Raw genomic sequence first — 24,264 nt, 5'->3', positions numbered from 1 at the left:
TAAAAAACAAAACCGAACAAACAAAAAACCACAAGCTAAACATAGCTTGGTATATATGAAGCACATGGTAACCACAAACCAAAAATCTATGAGATATACAACAAATAAGGGGAAAGGAATCCAAACACAACACTGGAAAGTTACCATACAAGAGAGCGAGAGAATAAGAAAGGAGCAGAACTACGAAATCAATCAGAAAATAAAATGGCAATAACTACATACCTATCAATAATTACATTAACTGTAAATGGACTAAATGCTCCAATCAAAAGCCACAGGTGGCTGAATGGATAAACAAGACCTGTATATATGCTGCCTACAGGAGACCCTCTTCAGATTGAAAGACACACAGACTAAAAAAGGGATGGGAAAAGATATTTCATGAGAATGGCAATGAAAAAAAAAAAAGCTGGAGTAGCAATACTTATATAAAATAGGCTTTAAAACAAAGGCTGTAACGAGACGAGGGCATCTCATTATGATAAGGCCATCAATCCAACAAGAGGATATCACTCTTGTAAACATTTATGCACCCAATGCAGGAGCACCTAAATACATAAAGCAAATGATGGACACAAAAGGAGAGACCGACAGTCATACAGTAATAGTAGGGGACTTGAACAACCCATTGACATCAATGGACAGTTCATCCAGACAGAAAATAAACAAGGAAACAGTTGCCTTAAATGGCAAAACAGCACGGTACTGGTATGAAAACAGACACATACATGGATCAATGGAACAGACTAGAGAGCCCAGCAATAAACCCACACCTATATGGTCAATTAACCTTTGACAAAGGAGGCAAGAATATACAATGGGGTAAAGTGAGTCCCTTCAATAAGTGGTGTTGGGAAACGGGACCACTTTGTTACACCATATACAAGAATAAACTCAAATGGATTAAACACAAAGTGTAAGACTTCAAACCACAAAACTTGAAAAAAACATTGGCAGTAAACTTTGACATTCCTCTTAGTACTATTTTTTTTTTTTGGCTATGTCTCCTCGGGCAGGGCAAACAAGAAAAAATAAACAGGACTATATCAAACTATGAAGGTTTTACACAGTGGAGGAAACCATCAACAAAGCCAAAAGGCAACCTACTGAATGGAAGAGAACCACCAATGATACATTTGATAAGGGGTTAATATCCAAAATATATAAATAACTCATATAACTTAACACCAAAAAAAAAAAATCTGTTTAAAAAATGGGCAAAGGACATACACATGGCCAATAGACATATGAAAAGATGGTCAACATCACGAATCATCAGGGAAATGTAAATGAAAACCATAATGAGATACCACCTCACACCTGTCAGAATGGCTGTCATCAAGAAGTCAACAAACAAGTGTTGGCCAGGATGTGGAGAAAAGGGAACCCTCGTGCACTGTTGGGATTGCAGATTGGTGCAGCCACTATGGAAAACAGTATGGAAGCTCCTCAAAAAATTAAAAGTAGAACTGCCATATGAACCACCAATCCCACTTCTGGGTATTTATCTGAAGAAATCCAAAACACTTATTTGAGAAGATAAACGCACCGCTAGGTTCATTGCAGCGTTATTTACAATAGCCAAGTAATGGAAGCAACTTAGGAGTCCCTCAATAGACGATTGCATAAAGAAGATGTGGTACATATATAAAATGGAATACGAGCTCAGCCATAAAAAAGAATGAAATCTTATACTTTACGGTAACTAACATGAATGGACCTGGAGAGTATTATGCTAAGTGAAATAAGTCAGACAGAGAAAGACAAATACCATATGATCTCACTTACATGTGGAATCTGAAAAAAAAACCCAAAATAAAACAGAAACAAACTCAGAACAAACTGATGGTTGCCAGATGGGAGGGGGGTTGGGAAGATGAGTGACAGAGGTGAAGGGATTAAGTACAAATTGCCAGTTATAAAAACATTCATGGGGATGCCAAGTACAGCATAGGGAGTACAGTCAGTATTGTAATAATCACATGCGGTGTCAGGTGGGTACTAGACTTATCAGGGTGATCACGTCATAAGTTATATAAATCTCTAACCACTGTGTTGCATACTGAAACATACTGAATGTCAACTGTACTTGAAAAATTAAAAATTTAAAAAGGAGTAGATGATCACACAACTCTTAGGATAAATCAAAATTAGATGAAGGTTATTTATTGGTGTGACTTTTGTCCTGTAGTGAGCTTCGTTTTACACAGCAACGGTGTAAATAGCATCAAATTGAATGAAAAGTTTGTTAAATGCAACCATAAATAATTATAATAAATATACATCAAGTAACTTTACAGCACACATTTTTTAGAGCCAAGGTTTGGATTTGTCTGGACCTCAATGTGCTCTCTGGGAGAAGCAACCATGTTAGCAGCAGATATCTTACTCACAGCTGTCATCTAATCAAGTGATGAGCCAACAGAAGCTTCCCAAACCCCTCTGGGGGAGGTAGCGGACAATTCTGAGTCCATTCAAGGGATGGGAAGGATGGGAGGGGACCAAGAATTTAAAAATACAGGAGGAAGAACCACTTCTAATAAATCCGAAGGCTCTTTCATTAGCAGAAAGGAAACGAGAGGATCCTTATCAGGATTACATCCTGCTGTGACCCCCATCAAGGGGGCTGTGGCCCCGGGAGGCAGCGGCCAACCATTTTCCTTCCAGCAGGGAAACTGCAGGCACTCACCTCCAGACACTGATCCCGCATCAAATGTAAGTGATGCAACCGGACGATTACTCCAGGCTTACCTTTTCCTTAGGTCGGGGAATCTTTTCTACAATGGTCCTTGATGCAATTCCTAACAGGAAGGAGATGGGCGCTAACGGCTCTAACGCTAAAATCCACACGTCTTTCCAACAGGCCAAGGCCGTAGAGAAGGGAAGCGTGTCCTTGTCTCTCTCCAGCAGTCACACTCCAAAGCCGCCTAACAGCACTCACTCAGAGCTTCCAATATTCACAATATTTTACAATAAATACAGCGATGTGATTCTGTGAGAACTGGCAAGGCCCAAAATGACAGTGTCCAACAAGATGGCATATGCTGCTCTTGAACAAAGTACCACTGGACAAAGACCGATTTGGGGCACAAATGCACTGGGGCAGTGGGTGAGCCTGCTCTGGAGCAGCCCAGCCCTGGCACACACTTACACGGGGCAGCGGGGATGCTGGGCGAGCCCAGCCAGAGGGGCAGACGAACCCCCCTTGTGTCTCCATCTGGACTTGGAGGTCTTAGTCACTGAAGTAGACCCCGAATTGAGCAGAGCACCTCAGACAGTCAGCTCTTTTAAAAATGGGCACGCGGCCCTTTCCTTGTTTCCTCACATCATAACACTGCAGTGAGGAAGGGCTGTTTCTGAGCACAAAAGGTAGGCTTGAATCATGTGCTTTCCTGTTCAGTCAGTCTCGGAAAAACATCCTCACTCAGGCACTGTCCCTCCAGCTCCGAGTGTCCTCTCAGCGTCTAACGCGGGGACGAGCCCGGCCTTGCTCTGTGAGCCAAGGTGGGGAATGAGCCCTGGGGGGAAACTGTCCGAGCAGGCCCCAGCCTGAGAGACGGAGAGTAGACAAGGTTGTCTGGTGGGGAGGACCGAGAACCACTGCGGCTTCCCTCAGGAAGCCCCAGACCATAAACAAGGTTCGAAAGCCGGAAGATGAACACATAAACCTCCCATGTCTGGGTAACTGGCCCGACCATTTCAGGATGGAAGACGGCCTGCAGGAGCCACGTCCAGGAGAAACTCCAGCTCGAGGCGAGGGGCGGGCTGGCCACAGGCTTGTTTGTGGGGTGCTCTGCAGGAGGAACAGCACGCTGCGTGTGGCCGACGGCATCTCACCACTAGCTTCCTGCTGGGTGGTTCTAGGAGGTGGAACCAACGGACCTTAGGGCACAGAATCCGGTGGCCACAAAGGACAATGTCCAGGAAGATCAGATGAGACACTAACTGGGAACTAAACTAACCTACAACCATACCATCAACAGGTAGCAAAAGAACCAACCCATCACGAAACGTACAAATACGAAAGGGTAAGTCTTCCAGGAGGCCCTGGAATGTGGACAAAAGTTCAGAAAAGCAAACTCGCCAACTCCTCACGCAGGGCCCTAGAGGGCCGTGCCTGCAGTGGCAGGCTTCCCGAGCTGGCAGAGTGGTGCCTCGGTGACAGCCTAACTCTGGGCTCCCTCCCCTCAGCCACTCAAGGGGTCTTCACGGTAGTGAATGGCACAGCGAAGTTTTTCCAGCATGATTTCCAGAGAGGAGTACTGGGGAAGCTTGATCATGAACATGCACGTCTCCACGCGGATGTAGCGTGAGTCTGGGGAACCTACCAGAAAAACATGGGGCCAGTGTTAGAGGGCTGGGCCCGTGGCTCAGCTAGGATCCCACGGAGGCCTGGCTGGCCTCTTCCGTGGGGTGGGGGGATGAGGGCACAGAGGCCTGGGGTGGGGCAGGAGAAGATTCTAGAGGAGAAAAGGGCAGACACACAACTGCTGTACAGCACAGGCACCAAACTGCTGACCTGCGAGGGAGTCCAGTTGCAGACAGGTTTGTTTGACCAGCAGAGGGTTCTGTTTTGATCTTTTAAACTGAATTATTTTTTCTGCATTTAAAAGTTCAAAGAGTAAAACATCCCTAAGCTTTTAAACTATCAGAGGCCATGTCACCATAGGGCCTGTGCTGCTGCTTGGTGGTGAAGGTCAGGTTTGGGAGGCACGTGACCCGGGGCATTTACATCTGGGCTTTGGCGTTTGGGGTCCCTGGGCCATTGTTGTCCCTCCCTCATGCAGGGCCCAGCTCCAAACTGAGAGAAGGGCCTGTGTGTCCCCACTTGGGACATGACCAGGGGAGGGCAGTACCTGCTGTGCCATCTGGGGGGGCGATCTTCATGGGATACGGGGGCACATGGGCTGTGTCGGGGCCCCCATCTTTGCAGGGGCAGGTGAACGGGATGCGTTCCTGGTTGCAGGCAAACTTGATGAACTTGCACAGCTCCTCCTGGGCGAACATCTCCAGTGCCCCCCAGAAGAACTCAATGTGCTGGTCTGTCTCCATCAGCCCCACCTGGTACATGGTGTGAGCCTGGGGAAGAAAGGGCCCCGACGTGAGCAGGCCCAGGTCGGGCCAATCCCAGGACAAGGTGCAGCAGGGAAATGGTGGCTGCAGGACACAGGGCCATTACGATGATGGCAATGACCGCAAAGGTAACTGTAACAGCGTTGGTTTGTGTGAGGGCACCAGGCCCAGCAACAGGGGCTCTGTGAATGGTACCACTGTTCCCACTAGACGTAAAGTCACTGGGCCAAGGTGTCCCAGCTGGCAAGGGCAAGAGCAGGTCAGGCTGAGGCGTGGAGGCATCGTGGCAAGATGGTGGCTTAAGGCAGGGGCACGGAGGCAGGCGAGCTGGGACAGGAAGTGCTCTGACGGGCCACTGACCTTCAGGAACTCGAGGTTGATGTAAGGGAGGCCGCACGTCCGCAGCTCCATCTCCAGCGGGCTGAGCATGGTGAGCAGCTGCAGGGGGATGATGGAGCCCAGGCCGGCCCGCACTGCCGTCACACACTCGTCATTCTGCAGCTCCCGCAGCCGCAGGCTCCGGATGGCTGCAGCGTAGATGTCCTTGTTCTCCCACCTGGGGGGCCCAGGGCCACACAGGTGAGGGAGGAGACGAGGGGTGGCTCCTCGGTGCCGTGACCCAGATTCCCCAGTTCTGGGAGCTCCGGGCATCCCTGTCCTGCCTGGGTGTCACCTACCGCAGAGCTGGTGTTGTCCTAATAAAGTCTTCTGCGGAAGACAGCCCCTATTTTTCTTGGTGCCAGCGTCCTGCCTCCTATCCCCCCACTGGTGAAGGCCACCTGTCACCTGGCCTAGCCCCTTGTGCTGCTGCCCAAGTCCAGGCACCAGCTTGGGCAGCCCCTCCCCATGCACACATACTCACGCCACGGGGATGTGCCGGCCGCGGCTGCACAGCTCCACCTCCTCGCCTGTCATGGTCAGGTAGGTGAACCTGCAGCAGGGCTTGTTGGGGCTGTCAGGGCTCTCAGTGGCCAGGTGCTGGGAGGTGATCTCGGCGCACAGGGCCTCCAGCTCGGTCTCATCGTTGATCTGAAGGGCAGAGACAGACGGGCTAACTGCCTGGCCCGCTCCCGCTCTGCAAGACGGAATCCAGACCTCCAGCTGGGCAAACACCCGGCACGGTTTGGGCGGAGGCTACCCTCGGCATCATGAATGAGCACATGGCACGGGCCTGGCCCATCGGAGCCAGCCCACACTTCAGGACTGGGCATGAGCTACCGAGATCCCAGTTGCAGGGATTTTCCTGTTACTGTTTGGAAGCAGCAGCCTCTTTCACTGGTGTAGGCACGGCTGGAAGATGGTACACCTTGTCCTGCTGGGGGCCATCTTGAGATCGATTACTGATGCTATCCTTTGAGCACCTAGATTTAGCCCTGCCTGAAGCCCAAGCTATATCCGTACATTTAGTTTTAAGAGCAAAGTATTTTTTAAAAATTGCCCTAAGCTGGTCTGAGCTGGGCTTTTGGTCACTTGCCAACAGAGAGAGCCCTGACTTAATTCCATCTGTGGAAGATATATAGGCTACCCCCTCTACCATTTGGCACACCACAAAATAGGGTCCGAAAGTAGCTGACGCGCATGCTGGGCTTGTAGAGATGGCAGGATCTGACCCCAAGGAGAATGAATAAGCCTGCAGCTCTGGGATGGTGAAGGTGGGAGTTAGGGTCCGAGCATATATGTGTCCTTAGCAGTAACCTCCCTGCCACGGGGAAGGCTACAGGCACCCCTGACAAGTTCAGAGCGGTTCTTCCTGGATCATGTGCCGCCCCCCGCCCCACCCCGGGTGTAGTTCTGGTGTTCCAGCACTCTCTGTGGCCTTGCCCATCCCCTTTGGACAGGAGCCTTGGCTGGACTATCTGCCTGGACACCGTCTTACGTGCCCTGCCTGCCCCGGGCCCGTGCTGCCACCCACTGCCCCAGAGGACTTCTCAGAGCAGTGCCTGGAAGGCACGCAAATCCCAGCCCATGGAGACATCCTGCTTTGACCCTTTCGACAAGGCATCGTCATCGGTTTCTGCTGAGAAGCCAACTGCTAGCCAGTATCTCGGCTTGCTGCTCCCTTGCACAGTCTGCCCTCAAGTGGCAGCTAAGGGGACAACTTACAGAGAGCCCGGCAATGAGGCCCCTCAGAGAGGCCATCAAGTGGAGGCACAATCAGCTGATGACCTTCAGCTGAGGTCCCCTGGAGAGCAGCCTCGACCAGGCCTCAGACACCAAATGGCTCCCATGTGAGGAAAGGCAGTTGGTCTCAGGAGGGGCTGGGTCAGAGGCCACCTCCACGCTCTGCCGGGACAGTCCCTAAGCCGTGGAGAATGTGTGGTGCCCCAAAGCACGGGCTTTCCAGCCGGACAGACCTGCGCCCCACTGGTGGCTCTACTCCTAGCCAGCTCCCCCCGCTGAGCCTCACTGCCCTCCTGGCCCTGTCGCAAGGACTTCTGAATACAGCCCCCCAGCATGAGGCTGTAAAAACGGAGAACAGCCTGGGAGCTGCCTGAGGACCGGCTGTGAGCCCAGAGCCTGACCCACGGCAGGCGGCATGACGGGAACCAACGGACAGAGCAGAGCGGCTCCACAGGCCGAGCCGCAGCCTGGGCCCCGCCCGCATCCCTCTGCAGTGGGGCTGGTCTGTGTGTGCAGGGGGGTGGTCAGACTGCTGCGGTCTTGCTATCTGTGTGGGTGCCACTGCATCCCACCACCGCGCCTGGCCAATCTCAGGGGATCCCTAAGAACCGATCTGTGCTCTAGACAAGGCCCTAAAACAGCTCTTTAAAGGGAAACTGGGTCTGCTGGTAGCATTTCCCACCCCAACACCTCTGCTCGCTGAGTTGTCCCTGGGAGGCCAGCAGAGGCTTTTGTCCCCACGCAGCAAGCCTTGCTGGCAGAGATGGCTTACGTTCCCTAATGTTCTCTGGGAGATCCCAGCCAGTCTTCAGGTGGGGAGCTCGGGTGGCCCAGGCCACGGAGGCGGCAACAGGGGTCCCATGGGCCCTGTTCCCGGGCCCTGCTGTCCCCTAGAAGAAATGTGCTTTTCACTTACACTCTCAAATTTCTTGACATAATTGTACGTGAGGATGTCTGCTTCCTGCAGGTCTAGGTCAGGGTCCAGGGGCTCCCCCACCAGCGTCTTCCAGAATGAGGGCAGTAGGTCCAGGGGAAGAGGGACGTCGGCTCGGATGGCAATGCCCAGCAGCTGGCCCAGGAAGTGCAGCAGCTGCTCCTCCCCACAGGTGAGGGGGCTGGGGGTCAGGATGTACCTGCCCTGGAAGTGGAGGCAGAGGTCAGGTGACCGACGTGGGAACCTGTGCCCAGACCCGGCCCAGCCGGAGCAGGAGGCTTGGGAAAGGGCACAGCGTTGACGAGGGTCTGCACTGCGACCCGGCCGTGGCCGTCAGGAGCTGCGGCGCCCAGGCCTCGGGCGGGCGGGCATCTTACCTTGTTCTTGTTGACCGCTGAGCTGGGGCACAGCAGGAGGAGAGACAGGGAGGAGCTCTGCAGCTCTTTGCACACCTGCCACAGGAAGTGGCGGAAGGAGCCGCCTGCGGGACAGATGGACACGCATCAGCGCGGGACTCCGCAGCCTCCCCTGCCCACAGGTGCCGTCCCCACCTGGAATACCAGCTCCTTTGCCAGCCTGACTGCAGCTGCGGAGCCATGGAAAGAAAACTCATCCGAGGGCTGGGAGACCGGGGGTTGAATCCTGCTGTGCCACTTACAAGGGGGGCAACCCCCCAAAATCGCTTCATTCCCTGAGCCAGCCTCAGTCACTTTTATCAAATCGGGACAGGAATTGTTCCAACCTCACAGGCTAGAGATCAAATGCAGAGCCTACGTGGGGCAGCTCTCACGGCTGCGAGCTTACACTGAGTTGTGGGCGTGAGCCATGTCTGTGTCCCGGGCTGCGCCCAGAGCAGGGCACCTGTTTTCCTCAGCACTGCCTCCCACAAGGCCAGGTGCTCAGTGAACGCAGAGGTGAATGGACAGGCGTGTGAGTATATGCGAAGGGACGGGCCATCAGCTTTCCCACTGCTGCCGTTCCGAAGGTGCCTTTGGTTTTCTTGCCAAACTCCTCTCAGTGGCTGGGCCTCCTCTGCCCTTCCCTGGTCCCCTGTCAGTGCCAAGGTCAGGAAGCCCCGAGGACAGCTGTGCACGCACACTGCTTGAAGGACTTGCTTGGGGACAGATGTCAGGGCCTGGCCTTCACCCAGCTTCTGTGGAGCGGCAGGACATTTCTGCCGGCTGAAGCCGCCAAGCGCTGGGCTTTGGAATCAGACAGACCTGGGCTGGAACCCCAGCTAGCTGTCTGACCTGTGGGCAGCTACTTTGGGGTGGCCCAGTTTGCCTATCTGTAAAGTGGGACAACGCTGGTACCTTGTGACGTTCGGTGCTATGAGGAGTGTGGGGTGTTGTGTAGGGCCTGGAACATTCTGGGCCCTGGTCTCAGAGAACTGGGGTGGGGTGTGCAGAGGACGCACAGTGCCGCTGCTGCTGGAACCGTGTTCCCCGGATCACAGCGGGGATGGGCGGGGAAGCTGCCCCAACAGCCTCCCCAGGGCGCTCAGCTGAAGAAATGGATTTCTTCCCCCACCCAGAGTCGGACACATTTTCTGAATGTCTGGGGATAAAACTGACCACAAGGACGATGAGGGAGAATTTTCTGAGCTGCTTTTCCTCATCCCTACAATGTGAAATGACAGATGGTGCCATTTCCATCAAGGTCTCCCCAACACCCTGCCTCTCTCTCATGGGCCAAATACAAGCTTTTAGCCCCACCAATCTCTCAGCCAGGGGTCTTCCCATGGAAGAAGCCAGTCTGCACTGAGGGTGCCCCTCCCGGGTCCACAGAGCAGAAGACCACTCCACACAGCCCAGGGGTGCTGTCCCCGAGCCTGGAGACACCGGGCCAAAACAGTTCCCCTGGGGACAGGATTTGGGGATGCTGGACAGGACGGTCCCCCCGGGGCAGCCCTGGCTTCTGCCGAAGGTAATGAGAACGTGGCCTTTTCACTTGCTTATGGGGGAGAGCTGGGGCAGTTTAGGCTAAAAACAACCGCAGGAATTTTGACATTGTAAACACAGCCTCCATCCACCCCAGACTGGCCGGTGAGGGCCTGGCGTGGCTGCACTTACTGGTGCCATGGACCTCCTCCCCTGTGAAGCGGATGTTGAAGGCATAGGTGGGGTCGCCGCCACTCGCCAGTTTGACACAAAGCTGAGATGACGGCACCGAGGCCAGCTGCCTGGCAGCCTGGCAGAAGTAGGAGTTTTCAGAAGCTCTGATCTCCCCTGGAAAGAGAGAGAGGAACTCATGAAATCTCCCCGTGGCAGCCTTTGACCCTCACCGCACAGGACAAATGTCTTGCCAGGCCTCTGCCTGCTTCTCAGCCCTCAGCCTGTCCCCTTGTCCAGCATTCACTCTGCTCTGGGAACATCCTCACATCTTTCATGCCTTGGCCACGTGGTGCCGTTCTCTCCGTGGTCAGCCCTGTCCCTCGTTTGTCTCCTGGGGAGGCCGTCCCCCACCCAGGCCCCTCAGCTGCTCCGCCTGTGTCCCTCTAGTTTGTCTGTTTATGGGCTGTGGCCGAGAGTCCTGGCTGCCGCCCCAGTATTCACTCTGCCCCTTCCTTTGGTGCCAGAACACCGGTTTTAGCAGGTCCATGGCCAACCAGAGTAAAGTCTACACGTCCCACCCTCCCCTGCAGTTAGGTGTGGCAACGGAGCCGAGTTCTCCAAGGAGACGGAAAGGAAAGGCCTTCCCCTTCCTCCTGCCGCTGCAAGTACAGAGCTCCTGGGGGACGCTGAGGGTGGAAGCCACACACTGGGACACTGGAGCAGAATGACAGAAACAGCCAGATGAATGAGGAATGGTCACAGCAGTCCCGGACTCCCTTCTTCTCACGGCTTCTTTTATGTGCGAGAAACAAACTAGTCCAAGCCACTACCTGCACCCTGGTCTGTGTAGCTGGTCGTACCTCCCACGATTTCCAGGGGGTCCAAAGTGATCTCAGGCGCCGCGTGGTCAGCTGTCCTCTGCACGGTGGCGTTCAGCACTCGATTCATTACGGTCACCTTCGTGTCGTAGAAGATGAGCCCTGAAGGGAGGAATGTGGGAGACAGGCTGGGATGGGGCTGCTTCCCGGTCAATGGGGCTGCTTCCCGGTCACCCGAGGCCCGGCTGAGGCCACGCTGTCCCCTCTGGGTCTGTCCGCTGCCTTCTGGGACGCCCTGGACGGGGCACTCGCATCCCATCTAGGATCTACCCCTGTTAACGCACAAACCCCTGGACTGTCATGCCTAGGAGACCCAGCTGGCAGAAGTACAAACCCAAGTCCACCAAGGACAAGAAAGTTGGCTGCAGCATTTTCCGAAACAGCAAAAAATAAAAACCACCCAAGTATCTGTCAATAGAGAACAGGCTATAAATAAACTACGGGCACCTCCACCGTGGACTGTAGGCAAGGGGAACGGGTGTGTGCAAGGGGCTTGTGTGTGTGCAAGGGGCTCGTGTGTGTGCGAGGGGCTCGTGTGTGAGCAAGGGCAACATGTGTGCGAGGGGCTCGTGTGTGAGGGGAACGTGTGTGCGAGGGTCTCATGTGTGTGCGAGGGGCTCGTGTGTGTGCAAGGGAAATGTGTGTGTGCACGGGGCTCGTGTGTGCGTCAGCAAAGTCTCTGGAGCAGGTCACCATATAGAAAAGGGAGTTGCTGGGCAGAATGTATGATACCCATTTTTGATTGGAAAAAAGTGTCTGTGTGTGTGTCTACTTGTGCATGAACAGAAACGTCTAGAAGGACAGATACTCATCTGTTAATGGTCATCTCTGGGATGCAGAAATGGGGGCAGACAGAGTCAGAGCTTTAACTTCCCATTTCTAAGTAATCCGAACACTTTAAGTTTCCAGAGCATAGTTAACGCGACTGGTCCTGGGTGAGCTGCTGCTCCGGAGGACCGCTGCATGTCGCTGCAGGGCTGGCGGTGTCAGGGGTGACGGCCCAGGCGAGGGCCTGGGCGCCTGGGCACTGACCTTTGGCCTCCTTCAGCAGGGCGGCGATGCTGTGGGCGTACATAGGCGTCTGGCGCAGCTCCACCAGGGGCAGGAAGAAGGTCTCCAGCGTGGTGTTCAGGGACTGGAGCAGCGCGAAGCGCAGGCGCAGGCTCTCGCTGGGCACGTCTGTGGGGCACACAGGGCACGGGGGCGGTCAGGCTGGGGCTCCATGTGTGAACACACGCCGGGGTCGCCACCCCTGGGGAGGGCGGCCAGGAGTGGGGCGATTCAAGGGGGGGCAGGAGGCTCCTGCAGTGGGTTTTAGCCCCGGGGCCCAGACACACTGTTCGTGATGAGCGGGCCCCCAAAGTGCCCGAGACAAAGGGCAAGGCCCAGGCAGGCCAGTGGGAGACCCTGTCTCTTGGGGAACCCAGGCCCCTCAGCCCACCTTTGGGGCCGTGCCAGGGCTGTGTACTGCATTATTTTGAACTTTTAATTTTGAAATAATTACAGACTTATAGGAAGTTGCAACAACAGTGCAGAGTCCTGAGCACCTTTCCTCAGCTTCCCCCAATGTGACATGACATATCAAAACCAGGAAGTTGGGACACTGGCAATGTCCTTTACTTGTTTGCCTTCATCTATGTCTCCTCTCCAACAGTGAGAGAGGCGGGACAATTTCTTGCCCACGATTGCCTTCACAGTATCCAGGAGACAGCGAGGGCTCCAGACACGTGGCTGAGTGCTGCACAGGCGAAGCAGTAGCCTGGGGTACACGTGGGGACAGGCACAGAAACAAGCCCAGGGGCCGTTTGCCAACGTGTCGTGACAAGAGTCGTTCCAGGGGTGGACTCACAACGTCCTCTTTCTGTGTGTGTTCCTGGTACTGTCATGGGGGGTCCCCAACAGGGCATTCCCCCGGGGCCACCTACTCAAGAGACAGGCCACTCTGGGGTCGGTGGCGTCCGCGGGGTCCAGATACACCTCGTGGGGATGCAGTCGTGCGGGCGTGATGGCCAGGTGGCGGCACAGCCGATTGATGTACTGCACGAGCGCCACGTCCATCTCCAGGGTCCACTTCCTGGAGGCCTTGTGCGCATGTCGGACATCAATGCAGGCACACCTGGGGGGCACAGGGCAAGGTGGGGGACATTGGGGCCTGCCGGACTCCTCTGGGGCCACGTCCAGCTCCCGGAGGACGTTTCGAGGATGGCCCTGCCTCTCAAGTGGTTTTCTGGAGCGCGACCAAGGTGCTGGCATGAGGGGGAAGCCCAAGCTGGCCAGGCTGGCGGGGGTGGGGGTTTGGCGACACACACGCGCACGTGCCTCCCTCTTGCCCGTGGGCAGTGGGCGTTATGGCGAAGCTTGGGCGTCCTCGGGTGGAATCCAGGCTTCCCACAGTGACCCGGCCACACAGCACGCCTACATTTGGAGCCTCAGTTTCTTCACCTACAATGGAGTTGGCCACAGCACGGCCTCATGTGCTGTCACGGGAACTCACTGACAGGACGCCTGACGCACACAGCACGGTGCACGCACATGAAAGGGCACGACAGGTGCCAGCTTGGTGCTACTGAAGCCATGACCCTTTCCAAGCGATCCCTTCCGGGGCCCGCCCACAGAGATATTCGACTAAACAGGTCCAGGTGTGTGTGAGGACGTCACTGCCGGCCTGCTCACCGCAGCTACGGATGAACAAACCCCACCACGCCCTAACAATGGCCCACAAGGCGGCCCTTAAAATATCTGGTGGAACAACACCGGATGATGTGGGAGAAGAAAAAAGGCAGACAGCAGAACAGTGTGTCTCGTCTGGCCCCACTTGCCATAGTCCTGAAAACACCGACCCCCAGAAAAATGTTGGGACAGACGTTCACTAAACATCAGTGATGACCCCTGGGCACAGAGTCACAGGACCTCCTTCGTGTTTGTAGCGTGTACATGTCCCTATTCCACAAACATTAAGCCGCTAGACCCAGAAAGGCAGGCAGGCAGGTGGGCACAGGTGCTTTCATCTCGTTCCAGAAACCATGGTACCTCAAGTGGGCCACATGCCACAGGGCACGTCACGCAGGGACGGCCAACCTTGGGGAGGTGGTCAAGTGTGGTGCCAGGCCTCACGACAGGCCACCTCTGTCCTGCTCAGGGACTGCTTGGAGAGACCCCACCGCCTTCACAAGGGGCGCTTCCTGTCGGGAGGGTTCCCTCACAGCCCCTCCCAGGCGGGCTGATGCAGGCAGATGCCTTTGGCTGCTCTGAGACCAGTCTGGTCAAAGGGGAAGAAGGTGTCAGGACGTCACCGTGGCCCCATGACGTACAGGAACAAGCCTTTCCAGCTATAACAAATGTCTCACTTTGGAATTAGTTTGCAGTCCAATTTGTTCCCTTCCCACTTAGAATATAGTTTCTAGTCCAAAATGGGTAATTCTACTTTCAACCAAAGCGCCAAACTCATCCATTTCACTGGTTTCTACAGCAAGTCAGAAAACTTGGTGCTGCTTCCATGATGCCCAGGGCCACCCAGAGATCAGCTCTAAGCCCTCAAGGAAGGTACAAAACACTGGTGGCCAAGCAGTGAACAATTTCTCAACTCTGCAAACGGACTTTCGAAAAAGCCTGCTTCTGGCAGCCATTCCTTCTCTGCTGCCCAGTACCTTGCTGTGGGTGAGGGGGTGTGGGCCTGCGGGTGAGGAGCCAGAGGAAGAGGGTAGGGTGGCTGCCTTTGGTTGGCAAATATCTTGCCTGCTCAGGGTTCAGTTATAGCTAAAAGGGGAAACCAATTTGTTTGGTCCTGGAGACTTGGTGAGCAGTGACCTCTCTGCCTGGGAGGGACAGAGGGCAATAAAAACTCCCAGGAAGAAAGGTTCTTTGGAATAAGAAATGTCCCCACGAGGGACTGAAAGGTATCTGTCACCACCCCTCCCCTAGTCATATGTTGAAGCCCAAGGTGACTGTATTTGGAGACAGGCCTGTAAAGAGGTCATTCAGGTTAACTGAGGTCATAGGATGGGTCCTGAGCCAACAGGACTCGTGTCCTTATAGGAAGAGGGAGAGAGCCCAGGGACGCACTTGCAGAGGGAAAAGGCCATGTGAGAACACAGTGGCAAGGCAGCCCCCTGCAAGCCAAGGAGCAGCCTCAGGAGAAACCAAACCTGCTGACACCCCGATCTTGGACTTGCAGCCTCCAGAGCTGTGAGAACATGCATTTCTGTTGTTTAGAACAGGATTTGTCTTCAAATGGGTTAGAAAACCCAGTTTCACAATTATGAAAAATGAGAAAGCAATTCAGTAGGCATTATAAACGGCCCATGGAATGGCTCCCCAGGAAGTGTTTCTTGGGGATGCATCTAGGAGCTGAAAACAATTTTTACAGAACGTATCAAACGGGTTGTGGACCAACCTCTTACCTCTCAAAGTGGAGATCGTAACCACAGGATAAAATCGCCCTCCAGACACTCCGGATGTCTTGCTTGGCTCGGTCAACAACAAACTTGTGAAATCCTTCCAAGGTTAGATACTTTTCCTCAGGGACTGATGGAAAAGCATTCACAGTGGTAGGAATTTGGTTAAGAACCGGGCACAGCGGTGCTTCCCAACATGCTCTGGGCCGTCCTCTCTTTTGGGGCCCGGTCCATCTAACCTGCCTCCTGTCTCCTGTCACCCGGAGCCGGTTAACTGGCCATTTGCACCCACCGCCCAAGTACACGTGTCTCCGCTGACCTCTGGGCTGCAGCCTCATGTTGCCAGGCTGGCCAAGTGCTGCAGTGCTCTTCCCACAGTCCCTTCTTTCTCTAATCTCAGAAACATTCCGGACTAATTCTGTGACAATGAGAATAGCTTTCGCCAACTCTGCTCTTTTCAGAGGCTAAAGTTCTGATGCCCCAGGTAAGAAAGAGCCTTCTGGAAGAGGGTTTCTAAGCAGATGTCAGATCTTTACTTTCAGTCACAATCATCTATTCTTCACCTTGGGTGTGTGGTATTTCTGGAGCTGCTATGTTGTTGACCTTTGTAAGTTCACGGTCATCAGAGACTGCATCCTGGGGCAGTGGCTGGCACCGGCCAGGTATACTGCCCCAGTGTCTGTGGCAATGCCTCTCCTGCCTAAACTAAGGCCCAAGGGCAGCTAGCCGGTCAGGGAGAGCAAAGAGGCTGGTTCCCAGGTGGGCCCCCCTCTCCAGGATGGAAGTCGCCCCCGAGTCCGAATCAGGCCCAAGTTGCTCACTTACCTTCTTGTTTTTTGGTGGGTGACTTTTCTGGGTCCTTTTCGTCTGGCTTGCTCTTTTCTGGGGACTTGGGCTTCACAGTTGGCTTCTTCTCACTTAAGGCAGTCCTGCTGTAGCCCAAAGCAACGGAATCAGAGCGCCTGTGGCCACGCCGCCTCCCGACAGGACAAGCAGGAGCTCACACAGGCATTACTTTATATTCCCCAACACACCTTAGGGTTCAGACAGGGCTGGGTTCCAGAACAGCTTTGTTCTGACCGAGGAAAGTTTACTGAGCCAATTCTGAGGACAAACTGATGCTGTCAAATGTGAAAAATCTCAGAGACACGTTTCCAACATTCTTTCTACACACTTTAGAAAGTATGTACTATCCAAGAAGTAGCCACAAGCTAGAGGTAGCTACTACCTAAGTTCAAACTAATTAAATAAAATTACAAATTCGGTTCCTTGGCTGCACTCACGACCCTTCAAGTGCTCACATATGTCTTGATAGCACAGGTAGAGAAACAGCCGAGTTCCATCACCACAGACAATTCTGCTGGACGGTACTGATTTAAGAGCACCATTTCTATGTAATGAACAAAAAGACCCCTTTTTTTTCTGATCATTTGAACAATTCCTCTAGAGACTTCTGCTCTGTAACACTCTACTGTCAGCTGCAGCTGGGAGTATTTGAGTCATAAGCCGTAACTAAAGAAAATTCTATTAAATATGTATGCATATCCACATGGAATATTATATAGCTATTAAAAAGGCATGGGTTTGTGCAAGACTAGTAGTGAACAGAAGCAGCAAGGAACGGGTAGTGTGTATAGCTCCCACACTTGGGTGTGTATGCATTTGCTAGCGTGTAAAAAAAGAGTTCTGGAAGGCTGCACAACCCTGGCAGTCTCAGGGAGGGGACACACAGGCTTGAGGGTGCAGGGGAAGAGGAGTAGCTTGTCACTCCTCTTCAATTTTCAGATGCTTTTCAATTTTGTACTAGTTTAGCCATTTAAAATTTCAGAAAAGAACACTTATGCCTAAATACAATGTAAGTGTGAAAAGTAGTCGGTATGCATAGGCTAATTACATTTTTTAAATACACACAATACATTTTATAGTCTTTCTACAATAACTATGTATTGTTTGTGGTTAAAAGAAGTTAGAATTTTGAAACAAGTCTGTACATTTTAGATGTTTCATTAATTCGGACTGGTCTGCTTTCCAGCCTGCATGGTCCAGACTTTACTGTGAATCAACTTTTCAGTTGACGAGCCAAGGACTGAAAGGACCCCAGCACAGGGACCCCAGCAGGGACCCCAGCAGCACACCGAGCCCAGCCAGGATGTCTGGCCTCACAGGAACCTGCCGGGAGGCGCTCCCGTGCCCCTGGCCCTGCCTGCCGTCCGAGCCCCGCAGACGCCCACCTGACGCTGTTGAGCACGGCTTTGTCCTTGGCGGGCGGCTTGGTGATGGGCCGCTTGGTGCTGACCACCTTCACGGGGTGCTGCTCCTTCCCGGCTTTGCTGTACTTACTCTTGTCAAACTTGGGCTTCGGCACACCGTATTTCCTCAGGATCTGTGGGCGCCAAAGGGGGACGGGTCCTCAGGCTGTCCCCGAGGCACACCGGGGGCCCCGCACAGCATGGTGGGGAGGGGCAGCTACCTGAGTGAGCTGGTCCTCCAGCACCTTCTTTGGAGGCCGGACGTTGGTGAAGAAGAGGTGGAGGAGGTTGCCTGGCGTCTGGGAGTTGATCTGCTCTTTGCTAAGATAAATGTCAGACACTTTGATGGGCTTTGCTGGTGTCAGGCTCAGCATCTGCTCTGAGTGGGCACAACTCTTAAATATCTCCGTCAGCACCTCTCTGGCCCCAGGCACCAGCTTCTCACCTGTTACAGACGGAGGAGGGCATGAGCATGCGGTGCCAGGATAAACCCTGCAGCCTTTATTTCTCATAAATAATTCATTTTTAAAAGCGGGTAACAGACAGCAGCGACGATGAGCTGTCCACCAAAACCTGCTCGCCCCCTCTGGAGCACACACCTCTGTTACAGTCCAGCCTTCTTTGCTGTAAGGTGTGGCCCTGTGACATGGGCCAGGAGCCCCTCCTGGGCCAGGCTGCTGTCCTCTGCGCTCGTGCCCTCCACTGGCTGCATGGAAATGGCAAGGCCCCTGGGACGGCAGACCTCGACGCTCACCCTGGACTCTCACACGAACGAGAAATAAACTGCCACTGGGTTCGAGACACTGAACTCTTGGGTCTGTTTCTCATGGCAGAGGAATCTACCGTGACTTACATAACACATTTGTGGCGGATGGTCCCAAAGGAACAAAAGGATACAGAGCTTGCAAGTATTTTTAGTGCAAAGCACAAGTTGTTAAATAGTTATTATATTATTAGAGAACATGTTTCAAAACTGACACAACGAGCAGGTGGAAAAAGAAAGGTTTCTCAGATCCAAGAAAACTCCACCAGCATGGGGGAAAAAATTAATTAATTAATTATTGTCCCCAAACAAGCGCTCGGGAGGCGCTCTCACCTTTCCTAACGGGTTTGTCAGGAACCCATCTGATGCCTCTCATGGCCGACGGCCCCAACTTACGAGCTAACTGACTTCTCCTTCCTGCCCATTCTCCTCATTCTCTCTCTGGGGGTCCCACACACCCCAGCTGTGGGAACTACAGCACAAAGGCCACGCAGACACCTAGGCCGAGGGTGGGGGGACAGGTGTGCAGAAGAGGTGACCGAGCCCTAAGAGCTGACCCAGCAGAACCACAACTTGGGACTCTCGCGGCAGTAACATGGCAAACACGCTACCACAAGACGGAGTACCTTATGTGGAAGGTTTGCCTCTAATAGAATCAGGAACTCGAACAAATTCAAAGTATGAAAAGACTGGGAAGGCATTAATTATGGCAGACAAAGATTTTAGGTTTCGCACAGATCTTACACTATTCATCCCCACGTGGGCAGCTGAGAACTGAGGGGGCAAAAAACACACACCAAAAAACCCCACTAACAAGGGAACAGAGCCAAGAGCAGGGCGAGGACAGCAAGGCAGGCCCCTGAGGCACAAGACTGCCAAAAACTCAATGACAAAGGCATATATCTAAACCAGTATTAAAAAAAAAAAATCAAAGTTAATACACAACAACCCACGATGAGCAAAACATTAACACTGCTGTGTCGAGCCATATGGAAGCCTGATGCAAAAGGAAAACTCAGTAACACTGATTTTGCCTTTATTTACAATTTTAGTATTTTGTTCTTCATGGTTATTTTGCATTAATTTTGACTTTTAGAAATCTTGCCTTAAAATATTATTTATCTAGATCATTGAGTTTTTTGGAGCCCCCTTACATTTTGTGCCCACGGCCTCACCTCACTATGGTCACAGCACTGAGGAAACATTTCAAAATTTTATGATTGGTGAGTAAAAATTTGAAACAACAACAAAACTTATACTCAACATTTTTGTACTTGGAAAACACAAAAGAAAAACTCAATCTATTATGAAATTTCAAACAACACCAAAGATTTAGAAAAAAGGACAGGGATGAAAAAAAAAGACTCGTGCATAATAAAAATGACAACACAGAGAACTGTAGTTATAAGAAGAAAAATGGCCACTGCTTCTGAAGTGAAGCTTGGGGCGAGCGCCCGGCCTCAGGTGGGGTCTTCTGCTAGATTCACTCTGGGGGAGCCTCGGTAGACTCGGGGTCCTGGATGAACCCTCAGCATCGTAACAAAAGATGTGGGGAAGCGAGACAGGGTCCACCCACGTAAAAGCCATCAGAATGACAAAGTGGGACTTTGTGAAAAAGGCACTGGAACTGTTTCTTCCCCAAGAATTAGTTTTAAAAGGTGAGGCACTCACTGTCCGCAAGCATATGACCAAATGACTACCAGCAATGTACTTGATACATTCTAGCGCCACAGGACAGAAGAGAAGAAATGCACTTGAGCTTGAACAAGGGGAAGCCTGTCTAGACAAAAAGAAAAGCATGACTGGAATGCAAGCCCACATTCAAGTCTGAAGCAGGCCGTGGCCGAGCCATTCCTGGTGGTCCCTGGGCTGGGTGGCACACAGTGGCCTGTGGCAGGGGCTACCCCACGGCCTTCCGAGCTGTGACAGCTGGGACAATGTAGGAGTGCTGTCTCTGCATCATAAGAAGAGGCATACAAAGCATTTCCCCTTAGCCAAGCAACGAACCTCTTGTCCCAACACCCCAAAATCATTTCTTAAATCTGCAACGCCAGCAGTGTCCCCAGAGTTCCTCTATGTTAAAAACAGGAGAAATTGGGAATGGAGAGGGAAATGATTTTCGTTCCGTTTTTCCCTACAAATTTAAAACTGCTCAAAAAAGTATGAATTTAAAAAACCCACAACTCACCTTTAATTGACTTATCATTGAAATAATCTTCTAACCCTGGGCTCCCCTGAGTATCAAACAAACTCTGATTTACTACAGACACAGTGAGAATCTCTTCCGTTGACATCTCCATCAATTCATCTTCACCATCCAAACTTGACAAACCAATCAAGTCATTATTGTTAAATAAACTTGCTCGAATTTTCTCGATTTTGGCTCGGGATCGTATCTGTGTGAACAGAGAAAAGGGTCAGGATTGGAGTAGAGAGTGACCACCCCTTCAACAGGAGTGACCTTCCCAGCCTTCCTGCCTTCCCCTGGAACCCGCTCCTCGTCTTGAGTGTTTTGTTGGACGAGCAGGTCTTCTGGTAAAATCTCTCCCACAGACCAACAGTGGTAACCTTCAGGGAACAACGCAACTGGAAATCTGTCGCTACGCTCTGGCCAGGTCTGTGGCTTTATTCGGAAGCTCAGGGGGCTGAGTCCAGGCTGGGCTCAGAGAAAGTCCCCAGGAAAAAGGCGGCTAGTTAAAGAAGTGATTCTAGGGAGCAGCTGGACCGCTGGACCCTTGAGCCCCCCTTTCAGAGCCCACCGGGGAGAGAGCAAGGTGGGGCACGCGCTCTTCCCAGCGCCGCCCCCCCCACACCCAATGAGGGAGGGCAGTTTTCACTCTGAGCCGGACTCGCATTACGGAAGGGCACAGGGAGACACAGGAAGCAGGGCTGCTAAACCAGGAGGCGCAAGAAACAGATGGGGTCTGGAAGCGAAATGCGACCCGGCTACACATCCCTCATCTGAAACTCAGAGTCACTTGGAAGAGCATGGCAAGAGCCTGTTCTCACTGCTCAGTGAAGATCCCTCGTGCGATGCCAACGTGTGTGGCAACCCAAGGCCCCTCAGATACATCGGTGGGGCCTGAGTTGGAATACACTTGACAGGGTGCATCCATCAGGAAGGCAGCCCCCGAGCCCCTCTGCCTGCCTCCCACATGCAGCGATGAACTGCACTGACCCGTGACATCAGACTGCACAGCTCTCTTAGAGCCGTGACCTCAAACACAGACACTCAGCAGAACAAATCACTGCTGTTTCCAGGAGCTGCCTCGAGGAGCCCCCACGTGCCCCAGTGTCACCTAGTAGGCAACCCCTGGGAAATAAGATGGAAAGGCTTAACAAGGTCTGGGGATTCGAATTGCTCCCGGGTGTCATGGTTGCCGAGGCGTGAGCACTGTTACCTCCACGACTGCGAAGCCTTTGATGGGACGCGCTGCGAGCGCCTGGTTGTCCAGGGACGTGGCTGTGTACATGGAGCCCACGTCCGACACCGAGGCCGTCTCTGCGTTGTCCAGCGGCTCCCCCAGGCTCCCCAGGCTGCCCAGGCTGCCGGTGCTGCACAGAGAGATGTCCAGGCTCTCCTGGCTGGACACCACGTGGGGCTCCAACAAGCCAGGAGGGATGGGCAGCTCGAGGCCTGCAGGCAATGGGTCCACAGAGAGGTCGCTGACCGTCTGCGAGATGCCCTGGGAGCTGCAGATGGAGGCCTGGCTGGTGGAGGCGGACGCACTGACGCTCATGGCGGGGGTCAGGCTGCTGGACGTGCTAACCTCCAAACTGTCTGTGCTGGGAAAGCCCAGGGTCTTCTCGGGCTCGGCTTTCCCATCACTGCCCTCGGCCTTGTCTTTGGGCTTCTTGGGGTCCTCGTCCTGCAGGGGAATGTAGATCTCGTCTTTGAAGACCCCGCCGTGGGCGTTGCAGGCCTTGCGGATGGCACCTCTGACGATGCCCTCGTCCAGGTGGGTGGGGATGCCAGAGATCACCAGCAAGCGGCTGTGGGCAGTGGGGCCGACCAGGGCCTGGCAGGCGTCGGCGATGGCGTCGCTCGTCACGCCCAGCCCCTGCGGGTCCTTCCTGGTGAGGTGCCGGAGGATGATGAGCAAGGTCAGGGCCCGATGGAACCACAGCATGTCCTCGGGCTTGCTGCCGCCGATGCTGAGCAGGGCGGGGTCTGAGTCCGCGGAGCGGGAGGCCTGGCGCTTCCCGGAGGAGGAGGCCTTTTCCCGCTTCATCTTGACTTTCTTCCTCTTGGACAGGAGGCTGGGGCTCTGCGGTGTCTGGCCTGGGGAGGACGACGAGGAGGAGGACGAGTCACTGAGGTTCGGGGCAGTCGATGAGGTCACCCCACTGGCTGTGACACTCATGTTGGTAGGCAGGGTCACTTCGGCCACCGCCAGGCAACCTTCCATGAGTGCGTGAAAATACGTGGAGAACCTGCCCTGGTCAGGAGCCGCCACTGTGCCCGAGCCCCCGCAGGTGCTGCCTGAGACCCAGCTCTGGGTCTCCTCGTCGTACAGCTTGTGGAGCTCTGACTGCAGGGCCATCAGCACCGCCAGACAGGGGTTCAGCTGGAGCGCGATGGGTGAGGACAGGCCAGCAGGGCGCTTTCTCTGCTCCAGGCCATGCACCGTGCGCAGCAGCTCTGCTAGGAGATGGAAAACGAGCTCCTTCACGCAGGCCGCCATGTCCGTGGTCCACAGGAAGTTTCCTGAGGCAAACAGAAAGCAGTGACAGCAGCCATCACTCACACGGCGTTTATTCTGCGTCAGGCACTGTTTTAAGCACTTTAACGGATTCCAGTCTCACAGCACCCCTGGGAGACAGACATTACACAATTCACCCCATCTCACAGATGAAGAAACAGGTGCAAATAGCTGAAGGACTTGCCCAAGGTCACAGCTACCAGAGCGAGAGCTGGGCAGGCCGGCCTTAACCCGTGGCACATGATCACACAGAGCTGGTTTCTGTCGTTGAGGCCAAAAAGCCCATTATTTTCTTTCTTATAAGGTAGCAAGTTGCTGACAAGTCACTGGAACAATGTTTCCCACCCATGGGATGCTTACTGGTGGGGGCGTACAGTCCAATTTTACCAGATAGCACAGAAACACACACTGACAAATTACTCCCTTTTTAATGCTTTTTTTAGTCCTAATTTTGTGAACAAGAAAGCCTTACTGTGGGGCTGATAAATTTTTAACAAAGAGTGGGCCATAGACCCAGAGCCTGTGACAGGCACGAACTTAGCCAGAATTTCATAACAGTAACTATCTTTGTAATTTTATAATTATCTTCTAGTTATGTATGGCAAGAAATACTAATTTTCCATTTAAAGTAACAACATCACGTTTTCTTAAATCATGGAAGAAATCACAAAGGTAGACTATGAACGACTGAAGTTTGGGAAATACCGTCTAGAACAACAAGACGGACCATGTATTTGTACCAAGGTCCCCTTTGTGCCAGACGTATGTCTTAGGTTCACACAGTCACATCAGGCAGGAGTCCCCAGGGCCAGGCCTGGCTGATGTACCAAGAATCTCTGACTAAGCCCAGCACCTGCCAAGTGGGGGGCTAAGCTTCCTGCTCTCCCAGAGGTGATGCTGTTTGATAATTCTAATTGGAAATAAACTCATGGTGTCATGGGACATGGGCCTCGTCGAGCCATTCACAGAGGACAAGTCTAAGCCCAGGCCAGTGGGGTCCAGGCCCTTGGTGCTCGTTTCCTCTCTATTACCCTTCGCCTCCCATTTGACGTTTGTGGGAGACGTCTGGCAACTGAGGGTATCTGAGTTTGCAAC

The 24,264-nt window shown here is 53.2% G+C and overlaps 1 protein-coding gene across 5 annotated transcripts in view; it reads right to left on the bottom strand.

Moving 5' to 3' along the window:
* Positions 1 to 2,140: 2,140 nt before the first annotated feature.
* The window catches only part of HECTD4 (HECT domain E3 ubiquitin protein ligase 4), a 167,408-nt gene continuing 145,284 nt past the window's right edge, over positions 2,141 to 24,264 (bottom strand). For 4 of the 5 annotated variants that reach the window (XM_074321579.2, XM_074321581.2, XM_074321580.2 and 1 more), the window contains exons 61-76: positions 21,868 to 23,174; positions 20,655 to 20,862; positions 17,925 to 18,148; positions 17,686 to 17,837; positions 16,280 to 16,386; positions 15,461 to 15,584; positions 12,986 to 13,176; positions 12,093 to 12,239; positions 11,043 to 11,162; positions 10,201 to 10,356; positions 8,506 to 8,609; positions 8,111 to 8,332; positions 5,936 to 6,102; positions 5,434 to 5,629; positions 4,857 to 5,079; positions 2,141 to 4,324 (exon numbers count right to left, since the gene is read on the bottom strand). In XM_074321579.2, the coding sequence (XP_074177680.2) occupies positions 4,188 to 4,324; positions 4,857 to 5,079; positions 5,434 to 5,629; positions 5,936 to 6,102; positions 8,111 to 8,332; positions 8,506 to 8,609; positions 10,201 to 10,356; positions 11,043 to 11,162; positions 12,093 to 12,239; positions 12,986 to 13,176; positions 15,461 to 15,584; positions 16,280 to 16,386; positions 17,686 to 17,837; positions 17,925 to 18,148; positions 20,655 to 20,862; positions 21,868 to 23,174 (3,785 nt within the window). In that variant the 3' untranslated portion in view covers positions 2,141 to 4,187. The remainder of the gene's footprint in view (positions 4,325 to 4,856; positions 5,080 to 5,433; positions 5,630 to 5,935; positions 6,103 to 8,110; positions 8,333 to 8,505; positions 8,610 to 10,200; positions 10,357 to 11,042; positions 11,163 to 12,092; positions 12,240 to 12,985; positions 13,177 to 15,460; positions 15,585 to 16,279; positions 16,387 to 17,685; positions 17,838 to 17,924; positions 18,149 to 20,654; positions 20,863 to 21,867; positions 23,175 to 24,264) is intronic. The other variant, XM_088801010.1, reaches the window with a different exon arrangement.

The sequence above is a fragment of the Rhinolophus sinicus genome, chromosome 9 (assembly GCF_057876585.1).
Source record: "Rhinolophus sinicus isolate RSI-liver-muscle chromosome 9, RSI-T2T, whole genome shotgun sequence".
Lineage (NCBI taxonomy): Eukaryota > Metazoa > Chordata > Mammalia > Chiroptera > Rhinolophidae > Rhinolophus > Rhinolophus sinicus.
Note: the sequence above shows the minus strand (reverse complement) of the source record. Positions and strands in the feature narration are given on the sequence as shown.